Genomic DNA, 11,166 nt, shown 5'->3' on the forward strand with positions numbered 1-11,166 from the left:
GAGTCCAAACGCAGCTTGATGATTGATTTTTCAGGTATGAGACCTATCAAGAAATCTGAAGTTTCTCCTCCTGACAATACTTTAGAGCTTCCCCCACCCCTCTTTTTCAACTTTCTTTGGAAATGGATGGCTTGATCTTTTGTTCTCCTTGTCACAATCAAAGCAAAGAGTCCTATACAAATGAGGGAATACTTTCACTTTGCTATCCTAGTTATGCTAAGCAACTGAGACCTTCACCACTTGGGAGCTGCCAACTAGAAGCATGTACTGTATGTGTGGCTGTGATGACCCAGAGTGTAACACAAACATAACAAAATCCAAAATGTAAATAAATGTCCTTTAATGCCTCCAACTTGGCCCCACTGTTCAATAATACTCAGTTGGAGATAAAACATACTCAAAAATAGTCTTCAAAAGAAAGCAATACAGTCCGAATTTAATGAGCAGATAGAGGTGAAATAAAAAACCAAACTACAGTGACAAAATTTCCACAACGAACAGGAGTAGTATTTATCAAATTCAAGGAAATAACAAGGCACAGTCTGTTGGAAGGACGTCAACCAAGATAACCTCAAACCAAAATAAAACACACGTTGTTTCCAGAATTTGCCAGTATGCAGGTCCAAACTCTTATGCAGTTCTCACACTTGCAGCCCATGAAAAGGATTAAGGCCCTCTCCTCCCAAGTAGACCACCTCTCTCCCTTATCTTCTCCTCCCTGCATGCCTTAGGATGGATAGGGGATGGGCCTGGGTCCTCCTCTGACTGCTCAGCTGGCCTCTGCCCTTCCCCAGCCTCCTCCACAACCTCCGGAGCCACACTTCCACTCCCTGTTGGCGGTTCCTCCTCTCCCTCAGTGTCCACCAGGGGCATGATAGTGGCTGATTCTTTTAAGGAAGAGATAATGTTCATCCTGCACTACAGGTAGACCTCGACTTACAACCATTTGTTTGAATGGCGATTCAAGATTACTGTGGCACCTAAAAAAGGATTTATGACCAGTAAACAAAGGGATGGGGTTCGCACAACATGCTTTATCACAAAGTAGTAATACTATGACAATTATATGTGAATAAGAGCAATTTTAGGGTAGTGGTTAAAGCACCAGGCTAAAAGCCAGGTGACTGTGAGTTCTAGTCCTGCTTTAGGCATTAAGCCGGCTGGATTCATCTGGAACCTGCTGTGGTGGTACTATGATCTGCAACATCTGGAACCTGATGTATTGCTGGCATGGTCTTCTGCAACATCTGGAACTTTTGCTGGATGCTAGCACTCTTCTACAGCGTCTGGAACATGCTATGGTATTAACAGTCTCCCAAAACATCTGGAACCTACTGCATGCTAGCATGGTCTTCTGCAAAATCTAAGCCCTTTCGTTTCCCAAGTTGATCCTTGAAAAGATGAAGAGTGCTGTGTGTATTACAGCACCCATGACTCCAAACCATGGGAGTTGACAGTTGTGGTCCAACCAATCGGGCGACCTTCGGTTGTTTGTAAAACACACACACACACACACACACACACACAAAAGTGGAGCGTATTGTTTGTTTGTTTTTACAACTTAGAACTTAGAATAACTTTATTGTCAATTTGACTGTACACTAATGAGCATACATTAAGATGAAATTTCGTTGCAAAGGGTCTCCACCTCTAATATACACTGATTGTTCTCGTGGTTTTGCATGCACTCATTGCGCTGCAAAACCAGCTTTCTCCTAAAAACGACCCCCACCAACAGCAAAATTCGCGGGTCTGGCCCTTTAAAAAAAAGGGAGGCATCGTAACCTTGGAGACAGAGGCGTCTAAAGGATTCCAGAGCCTTTTTCCTGTCCCCCCGTCTTGACGCCATCCGCCTGCGCCCAGCTCTGCGGAAGGCGGCAAACGACGTCACCGCGAGCGCGACGGAGGAGCAACGGGCGAGCTCTGAGGATGTAAGTAGCAGAAAGGGGCTAATCCGTCGCCATCTGGCTCGGGGCGGCCGTGAGAGCGCCGGGAAGCGGTTCGCCGGGCCGCCGAAGGGCTTCTCAGCAGGGTCGGCCTGGTGGAAGAGCGGGAGGCCGCTTCGGGAGCGCGGGAGGCCCCGGACGGAAAGTGGGGAGGGGAGGCTCCTCTGAATCCGGAGGACGGGGCGGCGTGCGGATGGGTGACGTAGAACCAAGCTGGCCCCGCCCCTTTCTGGCCTCTTGCTCAAAGCAAGTTCCTTGTTTTTTTTTGCGGGGGGAATCTGATGGAGCTGCTCCCCTCTTTTTTGGGGGGGTGAGGGAGAGAAGGAAGGGACTGGGTTCCTCAATGATCCATTGTAGATCTTCAAAAGTAAGTTTTGCACCATTTGCAGGCAAATGCTGCCCTGTCAGGTTTTGCATGGTGTGCTGTTGCTGCTATTGCAAAATAATAATAATTTGATTTGTTCCAGGTTTTTTTTTTAAATTGCATTATGTACCCTTTCAATCCGGTTGGGGCTCTGGGTGGTTTTCAGGGTGCATAATAAGGCGGCGTGAATAATGCGGAGATACAAAATGATACCTCGGTGTAATGAAACTCAGGTCTTGCCTTGGGTGGCTTCCAAATGGTCCGCCAACTTTCCCAATGGGCCTTATATGGGTGTCTGATCGATAGGCTGGAATTCGGATGGTCGCTCAGAAGAAGATCTCATGGAGGAGCTTCGGTTTTGTAACTTGTATTCCATTCATAGCTAAGGAGCTAAGAGATAGTGGTGGAGCTTGATGTGTGTGGGTTGAAAAATAAAGCTAGGATAAAGAAAGTAGCGTTATCTGGGTGTTTTTTTATTGTGCAGCGGCAAAATATCTTGTTCCATCTCTTAAAAAGGATTAAATTGCAGGTTTGTTTATATGCCGATAGGGTGTCATAACAGACTCTTTTTAATTTTTGCCTTCCAGGTGAAACCGAGTGCATACACAGCCATTCCAAACTAACATATTTCAGGTTTCTAAATAATAAAATAATCTCATATTGCCCGTTGTGGCCCCACTATCTAAACATTGTAGTACAAACTTTAAAATATGTTTAGCACTTCTTTCTCCTTCCAGAAGCGTGACCCCAATTAGGTTTGCTGGAGAAATGCTTTCATATATTTAAGTAGAAATATATGCAAGTATAATTGTCACCTATACCATGCCGTACTTTTACAGAGAGTATATCTTTTAGCATGTTGCTGTATACTTTATACTGAAGATTAAAAGCTGTAGAGAAGTAATTGTACCTATAGCGGCTAGAACATAGAATGGTTCGTTTTACTATGATTTGTTGAATCACTTGGCCTGGCTCACATATGAAGTTCAGCTATTAACCACAGATCATGCTTGATTGGACCATACTTATCCCAAACTCTTTAAGCAGGAGCTGTAAGTCTGGGAGCTCTGCCCCCTCCCCCCTAATTTTATTCATATTTTATTTTTAATTTAGTTTCCTATTCAAAGATCCTGTCTGTATTTGTGTCAGAAGCTCCTACAAAGGGTGCTTCTGGGTTGAAAGGATTTGCAGGTCGCAACACATTTGTGCAGGAGACTCCAGAATGCCTGAAATTATATAGTTCTGGGAAATCTCTAGACAGGAAAACCTTTTTACGATTGTGGCGAAAAACCTGTATCCTTTCTTTGTTCAATATTAGAGGTCCTTCGAAAACATTCAAATACAGCATCTTGTAAAGTGCACAATGTAGATCAGTGTTACTCATCATCTTAAGTTGTGTGGATTTCCGTTCCCAGAATTCTCCGGCCAACCAGCTCCCAGAATTCTCCAGCCCACACAAACTTAAATTTGCTCAGATTGGGAACGCTGATTTTGATTGTTCAGCAGGTGCCATTTTCAGCCAGGTGTCATTTGGTGTTACGTCATCCCAGTGCTTTGGGGTGGAAACTGCAGTGCTTTGCATGAATATTGCTTAGTATCACTGCCGTCCTTATCAAGTATCTCCCTTCTGCCTATATGTTAATTGTCTCTCAATGCTTTTTTTATCTTGTCACTAGGCTGCACTCTGGAGCTTCTTGCACTCGCTTAGGGATCCAGTAGCTTTCAGATAAGTGGAGGCCTCACCCCACAGAGCTGCTTTGGGACTCGGAAGGGGAAAAATGGAACTGTCAGGAATGAAAAAGAAGAGCTTGCTGGCCATCAAAGAAAATAATAAAAAGTCCAGCACTAGGTAACCCCTGTCTGAATTTTCAAAGCCTAAATTCTTCCAGGAACTGGACGGAGTGGGGTGGGAGGGAGGTGGAGAGAGCTTTTCAGCCTACTAGGACTTTCCTGGGGAGCATACGTACAGACAGTACTCGACAGTTGTTAAGTTAGTAACACTGTTGTCAGGTGAATCTGGCTTCCTCATTGACTTTCCTTGTCGGAAGGTCACAAAGAGGTATATTCACCTTATCCTGAGACATTGCAGCTGTCATAAATAGGAGTCAGTTTGCTAAGCGTCCAAATTTTGACCATGTGACCATGATGTGACCACGATGGACCTAAAGAGTGAAAAACGGTCATAAGTCACTTTTTTCCCCCCAATGACTGTAACGTCAAACAGCCGCTAAACGAACGGTCGAGGACTATCTGTAATTAGAAACGCTTCTCTTTGCTCCTTTCATTAATTTCCACATGTGGCTCTGCCTTTCTTTAAACCTGTTCTATAGAGGCTGGGGATTTTGTGACATCATCATGCTTTTGTTGTGGTGCAGTGGCCTAGAGGTGGAACTCTCGCCTCACAATCAGGAGGCTGTGAGTTCAGTCCTAGGTAGAGGCAGATATTTCTCTCTCTCGACACGATGAGAATATATCTACTGAACAAAACTCCGCATTGGCAACAGGAAGGGCATCCAGCCAGTAAACATTCAGCTCCATTCAGTTGCCCGAATCCCACCCCGCAAGGGATTATGGGGTCTTTAAAAGGAGATGATCATTCTTTTGTTTGGCAACTGAAGTTAGAAGATAACTTTCTGGTCTTTTTATTAAAGGGCTCCCTCTCCAAGCAAGCGCAAAGACCGGACCGAAGAAAAATCCAAGGACCGGTCCAAGGACAAACCAGCCACAAAGGAGTCAGGCGAAAAGGACCGTGGGCGTGACAAAACCCGCAAAAGGCACAGTGCCTCCAGCGGCAGCAGCACCACCAGGTAAATGGTATCCTAGCCAGGGATGGGATATGACAGGGTTAACTACCTGTTCGGGATTTACGAGCTTCCCTGCAGGCTGCGAGCCGCAAGCCTATAAATCGTCATCAGCACGCTGCATGCAGAGAAGCGGCCTTTGAAACAGCCCTCTTTTCCTGCTTTTCTAACTGCAGCTGTGCCTCGTTCGGCAGCTGAAGTTGAAAAATCAGGAAATAAAGACCAGGTAAGAGCCCTGGTGGGCGGGTGGGCAAAAACATCAGCAGACATAGAACCGGTTCTATGCTGCTCTTCAGAGCTACCGGTTCTACAGAGGTGGACAGAACCGGCAGAAACCCACCCCTGATCCTAGCATCCCTGAAAAAGTGTCAATGCAGGGCCACGTCGTTGGTTCTCGGGAGCTAGAAACTCACTTCCTGAGGAATTCTGGTGGGGAGGCAGAGTTTCAGGGTTTCAAGCTTATCCCCTAACTGGATATGGAGCCCCAAGGATGTGAAGGGACCCATTTCCTGTCTATAAGAACATGGATAGTAACCATTTTACTTGGTGCCATCCTTATTTACTTGGTACTGTTAGAATAGTTTTCATTGTTTTATGCTGTATGGTGTACACTGCCCAGAGTCGCTTGTTGAAATGGGTAGCAGTAGAAACCAACCAACTTTAAATTATTATGTTACATATTTCCATTCACCAGGGGTTGAGGAATTTTAGGGATAGTGACCAAGAAGGGTCTTCTACGCATCTGGTCTTGCTGTAAAGTTTTGATAGAAATGATCCATTTAAAAAAAAACATTAATTAAACATTGATTAAACATTGATTAAAAATCATTCCTCTTTCTTGATGTATGTTTGGGGTTTATGAGGGCTCCTTGCAAGCATTCTAGATCCCGGGACTGGATTCTGCTCAGTTTTGGTGATACGTTTGCTGCTTGTCTTCTGTCAGGTCTCGGTCCAGTTCCACCTCCAGTTCGGGGTCAAGTTCCAGCACTGGGTCCAGCAGTGGTTCCAGTTCCTCTTCTGCCTCAACCCGTTCAGGGAGCTCCAGTACTTCCCGCAGCTCCAGCTCCAGCAGTTCTTCAGGCTCTCCGAGCCCTTCCCGGCGTAGACATGACAATCGGAGACGGTCCCGTTCCAAGTGAGTGGGCATTGCCTGGTGGGGATGTGATCCACCTGGACTTGGGTGAGGAGGCCTAAAAGTCTTGGGAGTTGGGGAGTAGTTGTCACCCATTGCTTTAAATCGGAGGTTTTCAGACGCTTCGGTTTATCGGTCCTTTTATGAAGAGTTTCAGATTATTCGTAGATCACGGACACACACATTATTTTAATAGTGATGTGAATATTAACCATGATAATAACATTGGATCTTGGAGAGTCCATTAATCCTTGGAGGTGATTATTGACCACTCTGGAGAACTCTGCTTTAAATCTTTGTTGGTGTAATTGTTGTAAATGCCAGTTGATTACGTTTACCTGAAATGGTAAGTCCATGAGTTATAATGCAGAACATTGTAGGCAAAACCCTCTGTCAGCATTCCAACTAACAACTTCCAACCCAATAACACTCAGAGACCAGCATTTTCTCAAAGTTCTATTTTATTAGAGTTGTCATATTGGCACATCTGGGAAAACCCGAATCTGGGAGTTCCGGGTTTTCCTTTCCCAAAAGAGAAATGAAAGATCCATCCCCTGCACTCATCAGTCCATTACATGGCCCAATCAAATCTTTGTCCCAGCTGGAGACATCCCTCCACCAGTCACTCCCCTCCAGGTGCAGGGCAACATGTCTTTCACACTCTGAGAATGAATGTTATTGTGTCTAATCTTCTACCCCACTGTGAAATCCCCCCTCCCCAAATTACCAGGCACTGAATGTGACAGCCTCAAAGCTTCCAAGGTAAAAAAAATGGCTCCCAAGGCTGACACCCTCATTGTGGCCCAGTTTTGTGTTTAAACACCCCAAATTCCTTATACGATTTTGTAGAATGTAAACGCTAGATCTTTTTTAATTAACTTTTTAAAAGCCTAAAAATCAGGAGCTTGCTAGCACCTTTTATGACTAAGACATTTTATTAAAAGCTTTTAAGAGATGTATCTCCTTTTATCAGATGCAGAGTGGCCAGACTGATGTAGGATTTAAACTGGGGTGAGGTAGGAGGCAGGGAGGGGATAATAGTTTGATTTATGCAGATGTAAATACAATGGGTTTTTTTTAATCACATTCCAATTGTTAATAGATAAGGTACTTGTAATCCCATCAATTTGCATAATCAACTTATCTGCTCTCCTTCCCCCATCTTCCCCCATTTTAAATCCTACATCTAACTGCTCTGCATTTGATGATGAGAGCTGCAGCTCAGGAACCTGCTGCCTTTAATAATGTTTATTAATCAGAAGAGTTGCTACCAAGCTACTGGTTGTTGTTTTTTGCTACCATAGATTTAACACTGCCGTCTTCCTATCATGTCTGAAGATCCAACATTGAAACGTACATCATTCTGACATGCTGTTGTTTAAATAGCATGCCATTTAAACGGTAGCCAGCAACCGACTTTTACTACAAGCTTGCTCCTTAGAAAATGGTCTCTTTTTTTTTTCTCCAGATCTAAACCACCCAAGAGAGACGAAAAAGAACGGAAGAGGAGGAGTCCCTCCCCTAAGCCCACCAAAGTTCACGTCGGGAGGCTCACCAGAAATGTCACAAAGGTAATTGCAACCAGGCCCTTAATTGGATTCAAAAAGAAGAAAAATAAGACCCTGGAGGAGCCAGAATCAAAGTCATAATCAATTTTGAACATTGGGAATTTGGAATCACCTTGTAAAAGAACTTAGGCTGGACTCATGAAAACACGAGTATCATTTCAGGAGGAATAACTCAGGATTACATTTAATCATCCTGCTCCACCGTTCTCGGTTCCATTGGTGGTTCTAAGAAAAGCCTTTCCCCACTTCACAGACCCAATTGCTGTCTGATGCTTTTTCCATAGTGGACCTAATTGCGCCTATCAGTTGAGCTCGCTGTCTTAACGCCTTGCTTCTATCCCTTCTAGTATTTCTGTATTATTTTTCCTCTAAATATATTCAGGAATATATTTTGGCTAAGGCAAGAAAGCAAATCTGAAACAAATCCCTCTGCATGGATTTGGCTGATAGGCATACATCTCGGTTAAAGGTGTAGCTGTTTCTTGTTCAATATTCTTTCAGAAGCCTAACGATAATGGGAATATATAGGGATACCAGGAATTTCTTTTTCCTTTAAGGATCACATCATGGAAATATTTTCTACATACGGAAAGATCAAGATGATTGATATGCCAGCAGATAGGCTCAACCCGCATCTTTCCCGAGGCTATGCCTACGTAGAGTTTGAGAATCCAGATGATGCTGAAAAGGCACTGAAACACATGGATGGAGGTAGGTGTCTGGAATTAAGAGGGTTCCAGATCGAGTGTCAAGGAAAATTGGGGCGGGGGGGGATTAAAGGGGGCTCCTGTGGACTTCAGATGGCTGGCTGGGGAATTCTGGGAGTTGAAATGCACACTTCTTCAATTTGCCACGGTTCAGAAACACTCTTTGCAACGATAGATTGCTAATTATTGGTAAACTTTCGTCTCATTGACATGTTTTTCCTACTGACTTCCTTTGAAATGAACATCCATCCATTCCCAAAGCACCCATGCCCTACATTTTCCCCCTCTCCATGTGTGCTACAAGAACAATTTCCAGCTGGCATTTTAAGCAGGCAGAATGAGAAAATGTGCTTTCTAAAGTGGCCTTATAGCTACAGCACCACAATATTCTTCTGTGATTCAAACAGGTCAAATCGATGGGCAGGAGATTACCGCCACAGCTGTTTTAGCTCCTCGTCCAAGACCTCTTCCAAGGCGTTTTACCCCTCCCAGAAGGATGTTGCTACCACCCCCTATGTGGCGCCGCTCACCACCACGCATGAGGAGAAGGTAGGTGGCCTTGATCAGGGATAATGGATGCCAGCCCTTTCATGCTTATAGATCAAGAAACAAGACATTCCAGAAATGCCACTCTATGGTTGCAGGGTGCCATGATACCTTAAAACGTTGTTGAAATTTCTTTCTTCTTCATCTTGTACTAAACAATCAATGCAAGGAGATTTGGAGTTTTTTCTTCTCACAACTGCTGTCAATTTCTGGACTATGTAATTGCTTCTCTGAGTCTCCCTTTAATGGCTCTTGCATTCCTTCTGAATCCCTTCCCAGTAAGGCAGGGCTATTGTGGTTAATCAGATATGCATCTTTCTTCCGCACCTTGATAGAAGCAGTCGTTCTGACCTAGGTTTCCCAAGATCATGAACCAGACTCCTCATCCCGATAAAACCCCTTTTATTTAGGTTAAAGGGAATTCCTCTCCAGCAAAGTCCCGGCAAACAGTCTTTCATGAGATTTCATAGCTATAGACCTTCATCGGGTTTAGAGAGTTGCCAGGCTAATATCTTCCAAACGCCACGCTGTAGCAGCAATTACTTTGCAAGAAGTCAGGAACAGATCTTCACCTTAATGAATTGACCTAATTGTCTCCTGCAAACACCACTCCCCTTTTGCTCCTCTTTATTCCCCATAGGAGGGGCCATTCACTGTCTACCTGTGCCTTTACTTCCAAGTCGACCCTTGTTCCTTAGCTGTTCCCTTCTCCTGGCAGCTCTGTGCATGCACATAACTGGGAAAAGGCTCCAGCTGTTTTTCTGCCTCACTGATGTCTGAATCCGAAGGCAGCTAATAACTGTAAGACAGCCCTGGCCCTATCTCTGCCTCTGACACAGAGCACTCGTCACAGTCCAGACTCCAGGACTGGCCCATGTTCCTCCCCAACCTCCTCACTGTTCGAGTCTGTCGCCAGCTCTGCTGGCCGCTGTCAAGCCACAACAGCAGTATTTTTGTAATGGAAGTGTATGTACCTTGTCGCAGTAAGTTTATTCATGTTTTCAATTGTCAGAAGGCTTCTTGAAACCCTTCTTTGGGAGCCCATTATTGTGGTCATCAAATAAAACTCTATTTTTATTATACAGGGACACCTGTCCTCGGTCCTTCCAAATGCATCCAAGAAACTCGAGTTTCCCATTCAGAAAAAGGCAGGCAATAAACAAATAGCCTGCGAAAACATCTTTGACTTGTGCTGATTATACTGTACTAAGTAGGTGGGGCTCTTCTTCATCTGAATCTGTTTCCTTTCAGATCCAGGTCTCCCAGGCGCAGATCCCCAGTTCGCAGGCGATCCAGATCCAGATCTCCAGGCCGGAGGCGTCACCGCAGTCGATCCAGTTCCAACTCTTCTCGATAAAACACAGGACTAGGCAGTTCTGGGTTTTTTTTTAAAAAAAAGTTAAAAATGCACCCATTTAAAATGGTCTCTTTTTTAAGGAAAAAAATGGAATCAGAATAAAGGGACGGTTGAGAAATGAGAAAAACTAGCTAAGAATCTTGGATCGGATAGGGTGGAGATGTTCCTTTGGTTTTGACATTCTCAAAGATAATTTGTTGTTTTAGACATAAATCTTTACAATTCCAAGAAAATTGGCTGCATCCCAGACATGCCAAAATGGCTCGGACATACATTGTCAAAATATCTTTGTCCCCTTTCACTAAATCAGTACTTTTTTATACCCCCACTTTGTTTCTAATCCTCTTGCCAGCCCAGAATTATATTTTGGCCGTTGGCCATATTGGTTATTGAATCTGTGACAAACTGAAAATACCCCTTAAATTAAACTCTTATTAATGATAGAGAAAAAAAATCCCAGTTCCTGCCAAGAACGCTGTAAATCTTTTGCTTTTTAGAAGATGTGCAAAACACATGAGCTGAAAAATTGTATTTTCCTGATCTCTGTTTGGGAGGTGGGTGGAAGCGAGGATTTTGTGATTGGAATAACTGAGGTTCGGTTTCTAAAAGGCCAGAGAGCCTTCAGCCTGTTGTACAGTCATTACTATAAAGTTTGATTTTTGTATAACTTGGTGGCATCTTGTAGTCATGTTGTGTTTGTACTTGTGTAGAATGACAAATAAACCAATAAGGTTTAGGGTGTGAA

At 44.0% G+C, this 11,166-nt stretch overlaps 1 protein-coding gene across 2 annotated transcripts; it reads left to right on the plus strand.

Annotated features, from left to right (window-relative positions):
• Positions 1-1,783: 1,783 nt before the first annotated feature.
• RNPS1 (RNA binding protein with serine rich domain 1) lies at positions 1,784-11,166 on the plus strand. 2 transcript variants are annotated; one of them, XM_026682496.2, is made up of 8 exons: positions 1,784-1,931; positions 3,987-4,159; positions 4,962-5,117; positions 6,055-6,246; positions 7,712-7,814; positions 8,369-8,522; positions 8,926-9,067; positions 10,316-11,166. In XM_026682496.2, exons 2-8 carry the CDS (start codon positions 4,089-4,091, stop codon positions 10,419-10,421), a joined length of 924 nt encoding a protein of 307 aa, XP_026538281.1. In that variant the 5' UTR covers positions 1,784-1,931; positions 3,987-4,088; the 3' UTR covers positions 10,422-11,166. The 2 variants fall into 2 exon arrangements, with proteins under 2 accessions (XP_026538281.1, XP_087829423.1); XM_087973297.1 differs by having other exon boundaries at positions 1,890-2,313.

Source organism: Notechis scutatus, chromosome 12, assembly GCF_049901735.1.
Source record: "Notechis scutatus isolate UNSWTSFEM ecotype Mainland chromosome 12, rNotScu1.2, whole genome shotgun sequence".
NCBI lineage: Eukaryota > Metazoa > Chordata > Lepidosauria > Squamata > Elapidae > Notechis > Notechis scutatus.

What these genes read in the sequence shown, in the direction of transcription:
- RNPS1 (XM_026682496.2), top strand. Translation starts at nt 4,089, where the DNA reads ATGGAACTGTCAGGAATGAAAAAGAAGAGCTTGCTGGCCATCAAAGAA. An exon ending in CGGAGACGGTCCCGTTCCAA is followed by an intron (nt 6,247 to 7,711) that starts GTGAGTGGGCAT and finishes TTTTTTCTCCAG; the next exon opens with ATCTAAACCACCCAAGAGAG. An exon ending in ACTGAAACACATGGATGGAG is followed by an intron (nt 8,523 to 8,925) that starts GTAGGTGTCTGG and finishes TGATTCAAACAG; the next exon opens with GTCAAATCGATGGGCAGGAG.